Below are 21,248 nucleotides of genomic sequence, written 5' to 3'. Positions count from 1 at the left end.
TTGGATTGACCAAGAATTATCCTGGAAAACTCATATTAATTTTGTAAGTAAAATTTTGTCTAGAAATATTGGAATCTTGAATAAGCTCAAACATTTCTTTCCTGTTCATATTTTGCAGAGTATATATTCTTGTTTAATATCTCCACACTTTAATTATGGAATTTTGGCGTGGGGAAATGCAATTCACTCATTACTAGATTCCCTTCTCCGTATTCAAAAGCGCGCAATAAGAATCATAAACCACGCCGGATATTTTGCCCATACAAATTGTTTTTTCCATCAAAACAGAATTCTGAAAATTCAAGACCTATTTTATTACAATCTCGGAATTTTCATGTATAAACTAACAACTAATGAATTACCATCTGTTTTTATCCACATGTTCAAAAGGAATCGTTCTATCCACTGTTATCCCACTCGCCAGAGTGACGCCTATCACCTTCACCGTACTCGCACTATTTTTGCAAAGAAAACAATTATATTTACTGGACCCAGATATTGGAATGATCTCCCTCTAGATATCACTTCTTCCTTATCTTTATTCACCTTCAAACGCAAATTAAAACAGTTATTACTTAGTGGATACACACTACCAAGTTTTTAGCAACCCTTTTATGCTCCCAGTCTTTTGTCCTTGTCCGCAGCACCAAGTCATTCAAGTTATTTCATGGTACCGATACATCTTTTAATAATATAGCATTTTTGTTATTCAGCTAACACTGCGAGATTTGTATGCAGTCTGGTTTGTGCGATATCTATGTGGTTCATTAGTTATTACTCATCGATTTTTTGTACTTGTGTAATTTTAGTTGGTCAAGACAAACATATCCGTTCTCCGTGTATTTTATGCCTATGAACTCGGGAACCTACAGTTTTACAAGCTTTAAAGCTTTTATGTAGGCCCCATCATATTTCTTATACTTACTAGTGACATTTTCACACAATATGACCTTGTACATTTGTGTCAAGTATATTTTCTTTTTCTTTTCTTCTACAATCAAAAGACATGATTGTACATATTTTGTATTCTTGTTTTGTTGTCAATAATTTTGTAATGTCATCATTGAGAAATGGAAATATGAAATAAATTTGAACTTTGAACTTTGAATTTGAACTTTGAACATACTAATTTCATTCAGTAAATTGTTTGGAACATTTTATAATGGAACTGCAACATAAACGACATATATAGTAAGCAAATAATCAACGTTGGTGAAGGTGATGGGACAAACTATCACTTCCGAGGCGATCTGGATGTAGCTATCTTTCCGAAGCGCAGCTGAGGAAAGATAGCGTACACATTCAGATCGCCGAGGAAGTGATAGTTTGTCTCATTGCCTGGAACTAAAAGTTGATTATTTGCTTTATATTCCACATCTAGGGTCCTAGAAATTCCCAATTTATTCCACATCTGAAACCGTTTTAGCTGTCTTTAGGTATCCTTAGGGCTTAGGCTACATGTGCGCATAGATGACAAAACAATGAATTTGCTGCGCGCACTGCGCGGCACCAAAGTGAAAGTGCGTTGCACTGTGTACTATCAAGTGACCTAGGTCATATGATAGTCCACAGTACAACGCACTTTTATTTCGCGCGTACTCATCTTGCGTTAGGACTGTGTGGACTGTATGGAGATCAGCAAAACAAAAGGGACTATCAACATAGAGTGTAACGAACTTTTCTTCTCAGGTGATGTGATGGGCAAAACTACACTTCATCACGTGATCAGCTCTGGACCAATCCTATTGCAACATTCTTAGTATGTGGAATATACAAATCATTACTTGCAATATCATTCAGAAAACAATAAGAAACATGAAAGGGCAATGCCCATGTGATAGTGCAGTACTATCTTGAGTCAATGCCCACGAACAGATAGAAAGGTATGTACTGCAGCAATGAAAAGGGTTTCCTGAAAATAGCTAAACAACTCTTCAAGTCACTATGATGAAATAACAGTTTTACCTTGTTGATGGAAAAGAGGTTGACGATTTCAGGCTGGACATTGGATGACCGGACCATCCTGTACAGCACCTTGACAGCAGCCAGGGCATGCTTTGGTAGAGCCACGTTAAAGCTGACAAACCTTCAGATGAAAGAGGTACAACACAATACATAGTACAAACAAGGTTTTGGTAAACTATTGTTGTTTTCTTGACCTGATGTAAGAAGGCTTGATTAACCACATCTGTTCACTATTGTATGTTTGGATGAACACTCAAAATTTAGTGAAAGAACAGGGCAAGTGATAAATCGAAGTTGATCCTGTCTGCCCAGACACATTGTATAACAATACGTGTAAATGCTACAGTCAAGACAATACAAAGACATATTGGAAACATCATAAAAGTGGCTACTATTCAGAAATTCAGATTAGACACTGCATAGCTAGCTACAATTGTTTAGGAAAAAATGATAAAACCACATTAGTGTTAGCGGTCATTGTATACAAGTATTGAAATCTATATCAGCTATCCCTCATGAAGGTGATATGAGAATTATTCCATTTTTGTATAACTAAGAATGGTGTTGCCAGTATGAGGCCCAAAACAAAACAGTGCATTGTGGGAAAATGTTGGAATTAAAGTTCAAACTTCAAGTCTATTATCCACTTCTCATTAAAAAAAAATGAAATAAAATAAAAGTAAGATGTCATCACAGAAATCATAGACATCATAGACAAGATAGACATCAATGTAATATTTTCATCATAAAATTGAAATCCACTGTATGATCCATTCATCACGTAGTAACTTCTTTGATAGTTTTAAGTCATGAAAACGAAAATCATACCTACAGTTTTGTGGCATTGCATGAACTAATCTGACTAAGCACAAAGCGCATACATATGATATGCATTGGTGGGACTACAGTGTGAAGGGGGAGGGGGAGGGCATTGGAACGTACTTGGCCACACGACAAAGGTGGTCAGCCTGCCCTGTCCGGGGGTTGATCCCCATCAGGAACTGGTCCAGTGGAGTCACCATCAGACCAGAACCCTGGTTTCTCAGGAGGTCCAGGAACCCATCTTGCTTCTCCAAGGACAGATCCAGCATCGTCAGACAGGCAAGGACACACTCCTCCATGGCCTCTTTACCAGGGAAAGTTCGGTGCTTGGACAGAAGTTTGGTTGACTGGTCCAGAATACTCAGAATCTGACAACACAAATGATAGGATGAATTTGATTTAAAAATGTCTGCAGGATAAGTGACCATGCATCACAAAACAAAAAACAAAACAAAAATTGCACACCCTGATTTTATGCGAGGACTCAAAAAAGGTGATAAGAGTTGACCAAGTCGATCTTTAATTTTCTTTGCAATTTTTTGAAAGAGCAACTCTTCTACTATTTATTCTAAAGTTTATGATAATAATATGGATGGGAAATTGTGTTGTAGAGTAGTGTGATCAGGTATGTCTCAGAGGCCCCTTTTTATTTCCTCAAAAAACCCTTGTATTTCACACACTCTTTACCTTCAATGCTAAGAACTTTTGAAAGGATGGTGCTACTGCTTTGAAAGGTTGGTATTAGTCATGAAATGTGATAGAGTATGCACAATTTCAGCTTAATGTACTGTATAACAAGGAATGTTTGCGTGCATTTTGATTTCGTGAATTTCGTGAGAGTCAATTTTCGGGAAATTAAAATGCACGCAAAAAAGACTGCTGGCTCCACTTTGTGAAAATGTCATGCTGCAAATATATTGTGTTTTGCAGTAATCATTTCTTCATTGTGATTGTTACAGGGACTTACATCTTGGTTTTTGTCCCATTCATTACACAGGGCACAGATTGGTCAGATTAAACACTTGAATATAACCTAAACTTCAGAGCCTCTTTTCTCTAAAAACACTTTTCCAGAGTGCGTACTTTCTTTTCATTTATTTAGATAGATTATGAAAGACCATTCATATTGAGTTATACTTCATTATAAAACTTAGAGTCTTCTCCTTCAGAATCTGCCCTTAACTTAAAAATCCATGTCTGGCGACTCTTTGGTGGTTTTGTGATGCAGGGTCACATATCTTGTCAGGACATGAAGAGACATTGGTAAGCAGAGGGGTGAAGGTTGAGGTGTGAGTTTTCTTCAATTTGTCGCCCTTTCGGACCTTGAGTATTTATTCCAAGTTCATTGTGTCACTGCCGGCAACCAGCGATAGCCTGGTGGTCGTGTCGCTGCTCAGAAAGCAGTAGGTGACAGTCCCATGGTTCCGTTTTTCCAACATGTTTGTTAACATCATAGATCAGCAGTTGTGATCTTGCAAATTTCATTCATGGAGGGAGACAAATTAAAGAAAACGCACACCTCAACCTTGGAAGTTGTTTTCACGAGCCACATGCAAAATCAAAGGGACTCAGCAGCTCTGCATCTTACCAGCTGGAGCATGGAGCTGTCATTCAGCATGTGGACCAAGAGGTGGTGTCCCGGAGACTTGTTGGCCACAGCTGTCCCACCTCCCTGGAGCTCCACAAGCTGGTCCAGGAAGTCCTCAGGCTGTGGCTCATGCTTGGCCAGGAGTTTGGCCAAGATCTTGGTTACTAGGGCGGCAACCTCCCACTGAGTTGAAAAGTATGCACAGTTCAAGGTTACTCAAAATCAGCAAAGGATCTGAAAGTTTTTTTATTTTTTATACCTCCAACATATCATATCCACACAAACATTCTGCAATGAATTTTTCCCCCTCAAAAATAGATGCTACAGAGACTTTGCAGTGCAGTCATATTTATTTTCCTTCCTAAAATCAAGAACCATTACAAAGGAGACTTTTGCAGCAACTTTCGGAACAGGAATCACACTTAAAGACCTGGTAGCACAGGATGCCATGCAGTGGGATGGCTTGCCTAGCTATTGTAGCATGCATTTGAGAATTCTCGTAATGAGTAGTGTACAGCTTTAGCATTGATTTCTGAGTAACACGCATCCGAAGAATCTTGACTGGAATCACCAGTTACCAATGAGTTTATGCTTTGATGCACATATTAACTGACATGTGCTGTTCATGATTTTATAGTGCATCCCTGTGGACAGCGAATGAAGATCAATTCAATCAGCTACCACCCATGTTTCCCCATGCTACCAGCTCCTTAGGGGAGTATACTGAATTTATAATGTGCCAGCAGTATGAATATCATGACAGACACATTCATCTTTATTCAGTGACCCTGATGGAAGTTGCATTCCATGGCTAGAGAGTTCATTGCCTATATCTGAAATATTTATCCAATGAAGACACAGTGGGGCTAGGCTTTTTATTTTTTCTTATAAAGTCAAATGGAAATCTGTTTATTAGGAGTAAAAACACAAACTTCAAACACCTCATGAACAGATTTTAATTCAATGGGTCCAACATCCAGAGCATGTGCTCTTTATGCTAACAGCAATGATCACTCAATCTCTACGGTATTAAAAGAAAAATACAATCACACAGCACTGAACAAGTACAGGAAATGAATATGCCTGAACAAAGAAGATGCAAATTGAAAGTAGTTAAAAAACCTTTGCATAGTTAAATCTTTGACACCAATACATGGATCAGAATGTATTTTGAGAATCAAACATATCTTACGATCACACTGTATCTCTGTAGAGGAAATGTACTTATATCTGTAAACTATTGTTATGTACGACAGGTTTTGTGGGTCCGTAAGTCTGCATTCAAAATTCACATGTGCCAAGTTTTACCCTGACATGAAAAAGATATAGAAGGGGATGCCTGCTTACTTTTTCTGCTGGGTCTCTGTACGCTCTCGACTGGAACTTTAGGAAGACAGAATCCCTGAGGAATGCCAGGTAGGGGTCAAATCCTGGGGGTCGGTACCCCACTCCAAGCATGATGGGGACCGGGATGTCTGTCAGGGTATCCAGAAGAGTGAGGAAGCCACGGGTCAGGGGGTACTCCTCATTGTTGGACTCGATCTCCTCCAGCTCCAGGAGAATGCCAGCTGGTGGGTTGCCAGCCTGATGGACTGTGGGTATCACCTGGTAAGATTCCGATCAAACATTAACAATCAATCAATCATATCAGTCAACCAGTCAATCAATGCCAGGTGTAATCATTACAAGAAGCAGTCTTTGAAGTCTAGGACCCTACTCCAACAAAAGCGTCAATACCTGATTACAAAAATGATGACCAAATACTTGTAAGAATATTGGAGAGGAAATAAGAAACTGTATGAATATTTGAAATGCCACTGTTATGTTTATTAAATTAATTTGAAACCTCCTTCTTGCCACCATCAGAGTATAGCTCACTTGGCACTTGCCACCACGAGTACTTTGGCACAAAAAAGTCAACAGCTATAAAAAAGAAAAAAAAAAAGAAAAAAAATCGATGAATATCAATCAATACCTGAGACACCTCCAAGGACTGCCAGAGGGTAGCAGCGATCTCTGGAGACTGGGCGAAGACAGCCAGCGTCTTGAGGCACTCTCCCTTCAGGACTGGAGGGATGCTGCAGGTTATGAGACCAAAGAGGAGGACGGCGGGTAACCAGGACTGGTTCTCAACCATGGCAAGCCTTGCCTCTTCATCCTGGGTAAAAGGGAAGGTCAAGCATAGAGAATGATTTGCAACGCTTGTCAAATTAGCAAAGGCTGAAATGCTGGAAGGCTGAGATGGAAGAAAGTAAACTGGGAAAAACAATACATTTATAATAATACTACTACAAATAATAATAATAATATGGTTATCTAAATAGCACTAATTACTTCAAAATAGTTTTATAGTGCTTTAGAAAAACTAGTAGTAGACAGTTACATAAATGACTCGAAATACTTAGCTACGAATATACAAATATTTAAATAAAAAAACACAATAATATCAGTCCTGCAATATTACTGTCATGAACAAATAAATTACTGTTTCTAACACAAATAAGCATAAAGACAGCAGCTACTGGAGTCATTTAATCCCTGTAGAGGAATGCCAACCTTTCTGGCCACTGCTTGCACCAGCTTGAGAACATTGATCAACCCCTCCAGCTCATGTGGAGTGATCCCTTTGGAGCCTAGTCTGTATGCCTGGCCGGTCTGGCCCAATTCCTGGAACGGGGAGGGCAACCTGACCTCCTGCCGGAGGGACGAGTAGTAGCGATTGAGGGAGAGAAAGAAGTGATCCCAAGACACACTGCCCACACTGCCTCCTGCTGAGAGGGAAGACAAAGTCACAGATCACACCTTGGTTACTCATGCTTAAAGGTACCGTTTACCACTAGAAGCAGTGATTTCAAAAATGTTCGAGTTATCATATTTGATGCATATGTGTAGGTGAGTTGTATCACAAAACATCCTACCCTATAAAAATTTTGCAATAAAGCCTAAAATATATAAAGAGATTTTACTATTTTTCTCACTAAACCATAACTGTAGATGGTTTAGTCTAGAAATAATTTCATTATAACTATTGTTCACATTTTGATATTTAACAATACTTACCATTGATTATCCTGATAACTTCATTAGACTGGTTGTTTCTATCCCTCACCCACATTTTACAACTATTTTGAAGGACTAAAGCTGGGTTTTTGTTTCATCTGCAAAAGGTAAATAATGTCTTTAAAGGCAAAACATAGTTCTCAGAAGGGCTCAAAATTCATCTTCCCCCATTCGGAATTTGCTTACAAAACATCAAAACATCAAACAGATCTACCAAGAACCTTGTCTGGCTGATACGATATGCTAGGACAATGACTTGATTTGGAGTATTTTTATATCTAGAGAGTAAAATAATTTCATATCATATGCATACAACTTTTATGCGTGAAGAGCTCTCCCCATTCACAAGTGGGTAGGCAGAACATTTTGAGATGATCGATCATGACTTAGCTATTGTATTTCCTGACAACTGAATGTCATTCACTCTCCTGCCGAAGAACAAAAGATACTGCTATGGTCTGATTTGTGGACTATTGATGATCGATTACAAAACCTTGCCTAGGAACCACAATCAAAAATGTTATCAGATTGCAATATTGTCAGTGTACTAATATTTGGAATTTTTCTTTGTTATCCATGTAAAATCATATTATCACAGTGTTACTTCACACATTTCTTATGTATATGTGTCCATTTTAGAGCAAAAATTAACAGTTTCTGCAGGTGTAAGGAAACTACATTTTACCTTCAACTTTACAACTTCTAAAATGGACCATGCCAAAAATGTGAAGTCAATTCAGCACACTGGAAAACTCTGGGCACAGCAGACAGATGGTCACCACATTAATGTATTTACAGCACCACCACAAGCTTGCATCTTTACAATCACTTTCACTCCTTGAATTGACCAGAATATGCTACAGTATTGGGCCAAGATCAGCATCAAGAACCAGTTAAATTCTGAGATGTACAACCCTACGTACCTGCACCCATTCCGTTGGCCTTGAGCAGGTTGAAGCACTGATGAGCACTCTGTGGACCATTGGATAGGCCAGTCAGTAGGTGGAGGTAGGGGATGTAGAGGGAGGGTGGAAGGAGATCACCTGCCATCCTCACAAACTTGAAGAGACTCACCTGGTGGGAGTCATATAGAGACACATAAAGGACAACAAAATGATTAATAATATAATGAGATATAGTCAAAATACATAATAACATTATAATATAATAATATGATAATATAAAAACATGAGAATAAGATAATATAATAACTCAAACAATACCACGGCTTGAGCTGCTTATAATTTTTCCCACACACATCAATGATAAACACCATGTGGCTGCTGTGTAGGTCCGTGTAGCTGCCTTGATGATCTGTGACTGTCCTTGGACTGCCAAGGATACTTACGGCACCTACACGATCGTTCCGGGCAGCCACACGGACCTTCACTGCAACTACACGGCAGCCACACGGACCATCATGGATTGCTCTGCCAGCAAGGCAGTCCACGGATGACGGCAGATGTTTTTGACCTCCAAAAGCTGCCATGTTGGCCTCCTGGACGTCCCCCCGACCTACATGGACCTCAAGGGACCTCCAAGGGTGCACAAGGCCTCTACACAGATCTCTCCCAGGTCACCCTGGATTAGACCCGGGGTGATCTGGCATGTATATGTGACTGGGGCTTTAGAGGCTCAAACAGGCCACTGAGAAAAATGTCAGTGTCGAGCCCTGACATATGTTTAGATATTCATTGAAATACATACATTTGTATATACACATGTTCACACAAGGCACTCTGATTCCAATCTTTGACACACTCGCATCAACATACAAACACACACTACGTATCTCTCCCTGTCCTCCCACCAACCCGGCTTTGGTGGAAATACTCACTTGTCTCTGGGATTGTTTGTGATAATAGACGCTCAGATATGAGGCACCTCCGATCCCAGGGCTGCCCGTTCTCTCTGGCGGATTCCAGAAGTCTAGAGACAGCTCCAGCTGCAACGGGTCATTCTCATAGAGCACTCCAAGCTAGACAACACGGGAAAGGACATGATATAATCATCCACTTGACGGACATTCTAGATGACAAAAGAATGTACAAGCTATTCAACTAGTTTTGCTTCAACTTTGACTACTGAAAATAGTAGTGAAATCAAGTTGGTCTGTAGTTCATCTCTACATTCAACAACAGAACTGATTTTATGAATTATTTTGAGATATTTCAATTTCAAAACTGTGGTAACATTGTCACTGGATGACAACCAAGTAACCATGAGTGAATGTTGATAATTACTGGGACGCCATCTTGTAAGTATGGAATTTAATACATACTGTGAGCAATACAGATGAGACTGTGTTACCAATAAAATCGGGTTCAAATCCTTTCAAACACTTAAGCATGTATACAAATCTTGTAACTAAAGTGACTTCACTTTTTTTTCTTCAAGTTTATGGTGTGTTACATTCCTCTCAAATCATCAGATGGCTAAATTGTAAATTTGTGGTTCACACTTGAATCTTACGGCAGATATATCACACAGAGGCACAGCCATCAATATCAAAGCTTTTTGATGCTGCTGATGGTTGAGAGTCAATGGGAACATAATGAAAATACCAGATGCATGAAGTCTTCAAAGTGACGAGGAAGGTCAGCTGAAACCTCCAGTCCCTCCCTCTCGTAAGACATGATGAGTCTCCCAGCTTCATCACCACGGTTACGGATCTCCTTCACCTGAGCAGAAATTCAATGAAATGAAGAGACTATTCAAAGCGATCAAAGATCAAAGATATGTCCTCGCTATTAAAGTGCATAGAATGAGATTGATGTACCTTCTATCAATTCTACTAAAATCTACATCAAAACAAAATTGTGCACAGTTTTGATTGCATAAAGAAATTTATATGATTATCTCACACTTGCTGGACAATTGTTAAAATTAATCTGACATTGGTGTGTATTAGAAATAAGTACCTGAATTATGTAAGAATCAACTGTCACATACATTTTTCTAAATTAGATAATCAACAAACTGATGACACATAGACTACTCAAACTTCCAATCATTTACTTCATTCAGCACAACCAATATCCCAGAACTGTTAGTGCTAGTTTATTTCATAAGTCATAAAATAGGGGGGGGGGGAACTCTTGAAATTAAGCAGGTTAATGCTGACTGACATTAGAAAAAAAGTTTTGAATATTCTTACTTTGAGAGGCATTTGGACAATGAAGTCAGTGAGTAAGCCATGGATCCTCCGTACGTAGAATTCCTGTGAGGAGATTGAGAGAAAAATTGTCCTAGCAACGCAATATTAGCATCATCTGGGCATCACATCATATGTGACCCTGCACCTCAAAACAAACAAAAAGTCGCCAAACATGAATTTTTAGTTAAGACCATATTCTGAAAGAGCAGACTTTAAGCTTTAAAATGATGTATAACTCAAATCAAATGGACTCTCCTAGCCTATCTAAATATTGGAAAGAAAGCACAAACTCAGGAAAAGTGTGAACTGAGAAAAGAGGCTCTGAAGTACAATGTCTATTCAAGCGCTTAATCTTTACCAAACCGTGCTGGCTGTGCGGTGAATGGGACAAAAAACAGGAAGTAAACCACCAGACAGAGTAACAGCAATGAAGGGATTATCAGATTAAACTGAAATTAAGCATGCCTCATTAACACATTCTGTCCATAATTAATGCCAACTTTCAAAGCAGTAGCACTATCCTTTCAAAAGTTATTACAGTTGAAAGTGAAGAGTGTGGACAAGGTTTTTCAGAAATGAAAAAGGGATCTTAAAGACACACCTAATCACACTATTCTACCAAAAATGTTCGAGATAAACTGCTAAAAAAAAACACACTTTCCTGCCCGTTTTATGATACCAAATTTTAGCATAATGTAAAAGAAGACCCGCTCTTTCAGAAAATATGAAAAAGTCAAGTTCGGCTAGGTTGACCTATTTCACTTATTTTCAGTCCTCACGCAAAATCAGTGTGTGCGACTTTATGATCGTTTTGAGGTGCACGGTCACATATGATCATAAGCTGTAGAGTCTCTTTGGTCACAAGTTACATTTAGTGGGAATCACATTTAGACACCATGATTGACATTCTTTCAAAGACAAGGTGATCACTTTCTCTAATAGTTTACATTGTTTTAAAAGAATGTTAGCCTAGTTTACATTTTATGGACAGGGAAAGAAATGGGTGGATTTGCAAAATGTAACCTTAATAGTGACTGCATTGAAGAAACAATGGGTAGAAAAATTTCTTGGTAGGATCTGTCACTACAGACAATATATGAGCCCACTGCTTCTAACTTTGAGAGAAAAAAAAAGAGAGTTTAGTTTAACTTTTCTCTAAAAATAAGAATCCAATTACAACCTTACACCTGCAGAAACCAGCCTCATTTCGAAGGGATTGACATTCTGTCCCACCCCTCCAAGCACCGACCCTACACAAATTCAATCCGACTTCAATGTGTGCGAGGGAAATAAAACTAAAAATATGTACTTCAATAAAGAAAACTCAATCAACTCACAACCCCCAAAACCTTGCAGCCACCTCAAATGATGCAGAATATGGATCAACCACCTCAAATGATGCAGAAAATGGATCAACCACCTCAAAAATTCAACGACTTGACCTCAGATGCAATTGGATACCACCCTGTAAATAAATCTCGTTTTAATGTGTTTCTACATGAGTTTAAGTGTGACATAATGTTTACAGAATGAATAAGACAATAAGACAGGTATGAGCAAAATAGATGCACCGCCAACCTCACATTGAAAGTTGAAAGAAGGGCACTGTAGAGCCTCCTCCAAAATGTCCATACTGTCGTAAAGTCAGCCGACAAGGGATCAGGAATTAGACACAGTTGCATGTTAATGAAGACAAAAACAATCTACCAAAGCCACAAAACTTGCAACACTCACATTTTGATGGAAGACCTTGTTGGAGACGACTGATCTGAGGAGGAAGGAGAAGGCGTTGGCCTGCATTGCTCTGTCTACTAAGATCTCATCCTCCTCCACTAGGTCTTGGAATCCTGCCATAAGAAAAAATGGGCGATATTCGTTGAAAAAAATTATGAAAAAAGGCTTGATCTTCGGAAGTTTCGTTAATCAGAAAATTAAATATGGTTCGGCAATTTGACAACGAATAAATAGTTTGCACTAATGAACCTTGGGAATCATGAACCTTATTTCATTTTTGGACTACTGAACCTTCGGAATAACAAACCTCATTTCATTTCCAGATTAACAAACCTATGGAATAGTGAACCTACCGAATAACGATCCATTTCACTTTCAGATTAACAAACCTTCGGAATAATAAACCTTTCAGAGCAACACACCTATTTCATTTTTGGATGCACAAACGTTCAGAATAACAAACCTTTGTAATAACAAACTGTAACCAGACAAAACAGACAACCATGCCCACTTACATAATATATCCAAACTTTGTTACAAAATAGCTTGTCTCCATAATGGCAAATGCTACATATTCTTTTTTCTCCTCATTCAGATGCTATGCAATAACAAGTTTGTAACTCACACATAAATTAAATATGAGCCGTTATGTTAGAATCTAATTAGTTGGAGGGTGAGCTGTTTTTCTTTCTTCCTCCTACACAACATGGAATTGGACAACTGACTAGATTGAAAATGTAAGTGGTATACACACATCTCAGTAACATTGAATGACTAAATGTACATCTATTATGATAGCTACACAGTTACGTCACATAACAAACAACAAAAAGGGTGAGCTTCTTCATTACTTCGATTAAGTGAGTCAATATACAGATTTTGTAGAATATAACTTGATACTTGTGCTTTGATGATCATTAATTCCATCTACCGTATTCTCATACCCAACAATTTGACATATCATAAGGAAGAAGGTCTATTTCCCAAACATCAATCAACACTGTACATTCATCTCTACAAAGTATACAGTGTAGGTGTTCTACGACACAGAATAGATAAACAACAATGCAAATTATTTGTTCTCTGTCTGCTGTTGGTGTTCAATCCAGTATCACTTTCAGCCTACCTGCCAGTTCTGGTATCTGTGCAGCACTGCGTAGCGTCAGAGCCCAAGCCAGCTGCAAGACTCCCTTGATCCCGCCCACTTTCCACTGATCCTCATCCTGGGAGGTCATGAGTCTGTGGATGTCTGGTAGGTACTGGTTGTCAGTCACGATGGGAAGCTTTCTCTCCAGGACTGAAATATTAGTGAATGATTCCGACATGGTAAGCACAAAGACAATCATATGGGTGGTTTTCTAAACTGTTTATTGGATTGTTATCTATTAATGAAAATTCTGCTCACAGCTGTAATAATTTCTCCTTGACTTCATTTTATTCCAAACAAATCTCTTCGTGCAAGGGGTGGGCTTGTCATATAATTTAGCTCTATTTCTGCATTTGTATGTGAACTATGTAAGAATTCTTAAAAAAAAAAAAAATAGTTGAAATTTCTTTGGGCACTGAACAGTCAAGGGGTGCAGTTGATTTAATAGATCTGCTTTATTTACAATGAGAGTCTATCTCATGTTTATGTATGAAATTCAGCCTTGGTCCTTACACTCAGTACATGCTCCTAGAAGGAAAAAATTTGATAGAGATATATCTGGTGACTAAAATACCTGATCATCAGAAAGAGCAGATCAGTGCTTTTGGTACCATATCACATCAATCTACTTTGCCATACAAGCCGTTACAAAAGAAGATGAATTGTGAAATGTTTCAAGCACATTAGAGTCAGTGACTGTATGACTTAGGTACGCCACACCATTTCTCTTTCCACATCCACTCCAACAAATTTAACACTATGATGTTTTCAAAGTGAGTGTTGCTTGGATTCCCAGTCACAAATTTTCAGGCTCACCATCCCTGTCCTCTGGCCGCTGCTCGATGTTGCCGATGTCGATGCTGTAGAGGAAGGCCATGAGCAGTGCAATGGAAGCCTCGTCGAGGGTACCTTCAGCCGTCAGCTCCACCTGTCCCATAAGGTGTTTCGCGAGGAGGATTGTGTCTTTGCGATTCAGCGGTGTCTGGCAGGCGAGGCAGTACAGGCAGTCTGCCAATGACACACGCAGACCCCGAAGAAACTCTTGAACTTGCGACTATCAAGTATGGGAAGGGGAGAAAAACAAATAATTAGATTAAGACTGACAGTGGGAGGTCTCTGCAAAGCACAGCAAAACAAAAAAAAAAAGCAAAAACAAAATCAAGATTATTCACAATTTGACTATTGACAAGTACAAGCTATTCAAAGGAAAAAGAAAAACATTTCTGCAAGGCTTTCAATTGTCAGATGCTTTTTCCAGAAATTGGAAGCCCTTCAGTTCGAGATGAAGTCTCCTTCTATTTCTTTTGTTTCATTTTACTAACAGAGGATAGTGCTTGTTCCTGTTTAGATGCAAAACATAAGTTTCCACATATCTGCAAAAACTGTTGATTTCTGCTCTAAAATGAAGATCTACAGGTACGCAAAAGATATGTGTGACGACATAACACTGTGATAATTCGACTTCAGTTTGGTAATGATAATCGTGCGAAGTATTACCCCAAAATGTACACTAAAAGTATTGCAATCTCAGAGTATTCCCGATCGTGGTTGCTTACGTGATGTTATTGATTACATCAATTTTCATTATTTCACTATTTTGATGTCAAAATGCTCCAAAACAACTCATTATTCTGGCAAATCGCGTCAGCCAGACAAGCTTTTAGGCAGAGCCTTTCGATATATTGCAGGCAAATTCCAAATGGTGAAAGATGAATCAGCCCATCTGAGAATCATATTTTAGCTTTTAAAGGGATAAATGCAAAGATGGGAATTATAATGTGCTACTATGAACTTACATCATGTTTGTGTGTGGAGTCACCTAGGGTCGTCCTCTCTTTGGCCAAGTCATTTATCTCCTTGTTCATGTCCATCTCCTTCAGAAAGTCCAGCACCTTCCTCACTAGGCCCTCTGAAATAAGGTCATTGGTAAAAGAGGTTGCCAGGGTAACCACTTCTGCTTCCAGGTCAAAGGTCCACGTCCGTCCCTGCCTGGCCTGGATCAGGAGCTGGAGAGCGTTGACCAAGCTGCATCGGCCGTCATAGTAAAGCACAACAGCCACTCGACCTCGGGTCAGCCCTGGGAAATGGGGCTGCTGCTGGTCACCTGGTACAGTGGGGAAATTTGGCACAAACATCATTTTGGTTTACATTTTGGTGGTAAATTTTTCCATGAGGCATAGTGACAAGGCATCATGAGGTGTTTTTACATCTTGATCACAACTATCTATTTCAACCTTGTGGCTTTGTTAGTACTGGCTATATCTCCTTAATTTCTATTCCTGCTCAATATTGAATATTGTGTGATGCAATTTTCTGATTTACTTGAAGGACAGGTGAAAAAGAAACATACCATCACATTAAGAACCATTATTTTTACGATGAAAATTCTTCTGGCATCCTGTCATTACACACAGTACTAAATAAATATCCAGCAAGTGTTTGATTTAAAATCTCATACACTTGGTGTGAAAACAAAATCACACCATTAATCACTAGTTTATGAAGCTAGTATGTTTTCCTTGGAAATACAGTCGCTTTCCATACTCTATCAAATCAGTATATACACACAAAACACAAAAACACTCTAACAATCTTCTTGTACTGTTTTGGCTAGTTTGTGGAATTTCTTTCTGTCTTATAATTAAGCATTAAGAGAGTATGTATGTGATGCATATGATTAATAAAGGGCCGAAGAAGATCAGAAAATTGTGCATTATAATGTCGATGACTTACCGGCAAGGAGAAGTTCAACCGCAGCATATTCATTTAAGTCAAACAGGTCGCTCACAATGAGAGATTCCTTGATGAGTTGCCTGGGCAGGAGACGACTCGTGGCCTGACCCAATACCACGATGCCCTCCACATCTGCCTTCTTGACCTGTTCTCTGTGTTGGGCATTCTTGGCCTGAAGGGAACAATTGGAACATGAGCTCTCACCCATCAAGTTTTTTGGGAAATTCACTGGTCATCCTTAAATTGGCACCCCTGAATTTGTGATTGTGTATCTCATTACTGAACCTATAGTTAAAATGATCAAATCTGTAACAAAAGAAATGAAATGTTTTAAATATTACCAATTCCATGGAGAAACAGGAACTTCATAATCTTAAAAAAATGTGTTGCCAACTTAAACATTGGTTACCATGCATTTAGCAATTTATGAAGCTTTGAAAATTATTGCAACTGAAACAGACAATGTTTACATTGTACACATGACGACAAAAGGCCCATCTGAAAGCAAATGCTGTGATTCTACCTTATGAATCACTAACAAAGAGTAGAACAAACTGAGAACAAATTCATTTCAATGAACCCCAAAATGGATTTTTGGAAACTCATGATTACATGATAAGCACTATCTACGCAGTAAGACAAAACTATAGGCTCTGTGAGAAATGTTTTATAGCTAGTGATGTTGCCAGAAGATTATACATCTCAGATTGAAAGCCTTTTTTTTTTTATCATGGAGGAAGATTTTATCAGATAAAAACAGATGAAAGATAAGTAGGAGTTACTACAAATAAGCCTAGCATAATATGAACTGGTATTTAAGCTTCAATGTATGATTACTGAAGTTACATGATTGTCATTGATTCTTTCCTGTACCTCTATGCCAATGTCTATTTCCACATGTTAGCAGAAATCATGCAGAATACAGATACAACTGCATTTTGACAGGTTTGGAAACTTTGTTACTGTGACAATTCACTCACTCCAAAGTAGGAAAAGAATGGAAATTCATTTTAAAAATTAGAAAGTACTGTAAAAAAAAAAAAAAAAAAAAAAAAAAAAATCCAAGAAGACCTGATCCGCATGTACGTTGAAAAGGGAAAGAACCCCAAGATTGGATGTAACAACAGTCTTGGCCATACCGGATTCTTCAGGAGAGACACAAGATCTGGCTTGTGTTTTCGGAGGACAGCCTCAAGCTCCTGGTAGGGGTCTGGGCAGCGTTTTGAGACGACCAACGAGATGGTGTGATATAACTCCTTGTATGGTCCCCATAATCTAGAACCTGCAAAACAGAGAGAATCAGTAGTAGACATATCATATGTGACTGTGCATCACAAAACCACCACAAAGTCTCACCCCTTGATTTTATGTGAGGACTCAAAGAGGGTGAAAAGGGTCAACCAAGTCAATTTTAAGTTTTTCAAGTTTTCTGAAAGAGCTGTTCTTCTTCAACATTATTTTTAAATTTGGGCTCATAAAATGAATGGAAAAGTGTGTTTTCAGCAGTTTTTCTACCTTTTTTGGTTTTTGTTGTTTAGAGTAGTGTGATCAGGTACACTTGTATGTCTTAGAGGCCCATTTTCATTTCTTGAAAATTCTTTGCAGACTTTGGCATTAATCATGGACAGAATGTGTTAATAGAGCGTGCTTAATTTCAGTTTAATCTGATAATCCCCTTATTGTTGTTGCTCTGGTGGTTTATGTCCTGTGTTTTGTCCTGTTTATCGCACAGCTAGCATGGCTTAGTAAAGATGAGACGCTTGAATAGACCCTGTACTTCAGAGCCTCTTTTCTCAGTTCACACTTTTCCAGAGTGTGAGCTTTCTTTCCAATATTCAGATAGGTTAGGAGAGTCCATTTGAATCGAGTTATAGATCTACATCAATTTAAAGCTTAAAAGTCTGCTCTTATAGAATCTTTTTAATCAAAAATCCAAGTCTGGCAACTTTTTGTTGGTTTTGTGATGCAGAGTCACATATATATGGTTTGCGCGATGGGAACCAGGAAGCCTGGGGAGCTAAATATAGCACAACATTAGACCTGATGCTAAGCCTGCAAGATCTCGAACAGAGCTAGTAATATCAGGTACACTTGCATGTCAGCCACAAATTTAGCAGCAGCGCCCCAGGGTTAGGACAAAGGGGAGCTGTGCACTACATACTTAACATAGGCTCCATGTATCGTACATGTACATATTACGTACACAGCTCCCCCGCCCCTCGTCCTGCAAGTATATTCCCTGCGTTCTGGCCAGTGTGTATGTGTGGTTACCAAGACTAGAGCCAATACCCATGTCCATGATTATACTAAAATGTGTTTATTATGGCAGCATATACAGTTGTACAATGCAGGCCTACTGAGCCACACAAGTTTGTCTTTACCATCCAGCCACACGTGCGTGACTGTGTATCCTACCTTAGTCCAGGTGGGTTGGAATTAGAATGCAAGTGGCAGTCACTGTCACTATAGTGTCAGCGTGGGCAGCAGGTCCATGCTGCATACTGTCAGTATTAACCAGTAACACTAACAGTCACATCAACAACAACATCATACAAATTATGTACAGTACAGTAGGCTCTAACACGTTAGTGATCTAACTGTTACATTGTAATGTTCACGTCACCACCATCATTGACCATCTTATATTCATAAACCAAAAAGTCACCTAACGTTAGACATAGACTCTGCCAATTGTCTACACTAGCATTAGCCCCGGAGACCCGCCGCTCTGCGGCGGGGTCCTGGCGGCTACCCCGCAGTTTCGTTCAAGTGAGAATCACGATCAACTCCCTATTGCCACATATACGGCAACTTCACAAATAAACCATGGCTAAATGTCCATAATAAACACAGTGACAATATAAAATGAAATATACACTACCCCATTGCCTTGGTCCTTCTCACCAATTTATCTGGAAACTGCATAATTTTCCACATTTTTTAGGAGTAGGCGGTCTGCCCTAGTGGAGAGCTTTGCTGCTATTTTGAACGTGTATATCCATCAGTACGCATCTACGCATGCGTAAACAATGACGTCAACGTTACGGACGCAAAAGGATATGAATAATGCATCATCGCACGGTGAATATGCATCATGTAGCGAGTAATACAGCTGTCAATGCACTGCACTGAATGCATTGTGTGCGCATGTGCAAGTGATTGTGAGTTTTAGTGAGCATCGGTGAGCTGAAGATATTTGCCTTATAAGACAGCATTTTCTGCATCTTAAGCAATGAAATGCATCAAACAGTCGCCGATGTGAATCATTTAGGTTTAGTCGACCCATGTAAGTATTCCCAGTAGACACTAGTTTTTGTTGAAAAATTAAGGAAATACAGCGCCGGAACGGCACCCGTTTGGTACAACATTAAAATATCGATGCCAAAACGGCGCAGCCCCAACACTGTACGTTGTACGTTGGGGCTGCTGGTCGCAGTTACACTAGCATAGGCCTACATGAACATGATGAATGTACACGTAAAGTTAGTCTTTCTTCCATTCTAGACAACTTCATTTTCTTTAAATGGTCTCCACTTCATCAAACGTTCTCATCGGTTTTTTTTTTTCTCCTCATGCTACAGCGTACAGGTGTGAGGTATCATGGATGGTCGTCAATACACGTTAGGACTCAAGACACGGTTCCCCTCATCCCTCAAGACACATGCGTGTAGCGTATGGACAGTGTCCACTGACACTGACTGTGCTGAGCTGTGGCCTGTGGCTACATAGGTCTAGTGTACAAATGGTGTGTATTCTCTCGGAATACCACTGTACCACATAGGAAATGCACATTCAGCCCGCCATACTCGATCGTCAGCATTTGAATTAAATGCTGTTGTAAGTGTTATTCTCTCTCAAACATTGTAATTTCCGACTCATCACGCTCCACAAAACGACACCATTTCAATCACTCACTGCTCACCTAAATTAACCGCCATGTGTTCCGCCATTTTCCTTTGACTTCCCACGACTGACGTCGCATAGCGCCAGCTATTGGTTAGACAAAACCAACCTTTTGGTAATTCCCCCAGTGTCACTAGCGTCTACTCGGATACATTGTGTTGTAATATCATAGAGCTGTATGATTTTACATCTACTGTATGTATAATATGGACTTTCCAACGAATATTGTACGTTTATCCGATCTGCATGAGACGTTTCAATTTAACTTCACGGAGGAATACGATTATTTCAACAGTTTAGTAGAGAAGTGTTTCAGTGTTCGAACCGATGTTCTCAAAGAAAAAGTTGTATTTTCTATTTATGAAATACAAGGATTCTAAAGTAATGAGTATAATACTGTACAGTATGTAATATCTAGGTCAAAACCACATCTAAAACTGAACAGCGCTACCGAAATTTTGTTGTTGTTGTTGTTGTTGTTGTTGTAAGAGCTAAATAGGAACCAGTGATTTACTTTCTTGAATATAAAACTATGAATATCCGTACACAGTTACTAAAGGGTGCTACTTCTGTGCTGGAAAAAAAAAAAAAAAAAGTTTTGTGCGAAAGGAGAACTTGTCCTCGAAGGGGAAGTGGGTATAGACTTTTATACCCCATCCCCCTCCACACTCATCCTGTCATATGATTTTGAACGACAAAATGATAGTAACTCAAATCACATGTCCCGTTCAGACGAGCTTTGACAAAACGAATCTAGATAAAGGATTAAAGCCTTGATTCCTTTATTTTACGAGTTTATTTGAATGTAGTTTTTTTTTTTGTATACCTGTTGGATATCATTTTCAAAATCTGCAAGAGGCAGGTCCAGGTCTTACTAAAGGCACATCTACAAAATATTTACAATATTAATTGATGTTATACAGTTACACGTAGGATTGGGGGGGGGGCTGTTAGAAAGGTGGGGGAGGGAAACAGCCGAAAACGGGTACTTTTTGTATAATGACAAAATTGAACTGACGAGCAACTAAACAACAACAACAACAACAACAACAACAACAACAACAACAACAACAACAACAACAACAACAACAACAAATCAAGAAAAATAAAGAGATAGCATATATTTAAAGTAAAAAAGA

The 21,248-nt window shown here is 39.0% G+C and overlaps 1 protein-coding gene across 1 annotated transcript in view; it reads right to left on the bottom strand.

Moving 5' to 3' along the window:
• The window catches only part of LOC140228621 (nuclear pore complex protein Nup205-like), a 45,892-nt gene extending 25,725 nt beyond the window's left edge, over nt 1-20,167 (bottom strand). Inside the window, exons 1-17 of the mRNA XM_072308868.1 lie at nt 20,129-20,167; nt 17,346-17,488; nt 16,207-16,378; nt 15,270-15,577; nt 14,290-14,527; nt 13,453-13,623; nt 12,327-12,439; nt 10,593-10,655; nt 10,000-10,116; nt 9,273-9,413; nt 8,359-8,509; nt 6,932-7,143; nt 6,351-6,533; nt 5,723-5,980; nt 4,376-4,558; nt 2,908-3,155; nt 1,966-2,086 (exon numbers count right to left, since the gene is read on the bottom strand). Of these exons, the coding sequence (XP_072164969.1) occupies nt 1,966-2,086; nt 2,908-3,155; nt 4,376-4,558; nt 5,723-5,980; nt 6,351-6,533; nt 6,932-7,143; nt 8,359-8,509; nt 9,273-9,413; nt 10,000-10,116; nt 10,593-10,655; nt 12,327-12,439; nt 13,453-13,623; nt 14,290-14,527; nt 15,270-15,577; nt 16,207-16,378; nt 17,346-17,488; nt 20,129-20,156 (2,850 nt within the window). The 5' untranslated portion in view covers nt 20,157-20,167. The remainder of the gene's footprint in view (nt 1-1,965; nt 2,087-2,907; nt 3,156-4,375; nt 4,559-5,722; nt 5,981-6,350; nt 6,534-6,931; nt 7,144-8,358; nt 8,510-9,272; nt 9,414-9,999; nt 10,117-10,592; nt 10,656-12,326; nt 12,440-13,452; nt 13,624-14,289; nt 14,528-15,269; nt 15,578-16,206; nt 16,379-17,345; nt 17,489-20,128) is intronic.
• Between the last annotated feature and the right edge of the window lie 1,081 nt (nt 20,168-21,248).

Source organism: Diadema setosum, chromosome 5 (genome assembly GCF_964275005.1).
Source record: "Diadema setosum chromosome 5, eeDiaSeto1, whole genome shotgun sequence".
Lineage (NCBI taxonomy): Eukaryota > Metazoa > Echinodermata > Echinoidea > Diadematoida > Diadematidae > Diadema > Diadema setosum.
Note: the sequence above shows the minus strand (reverse complement) of the source record. Positions and strands in the feature narration are given on the sequence as shown.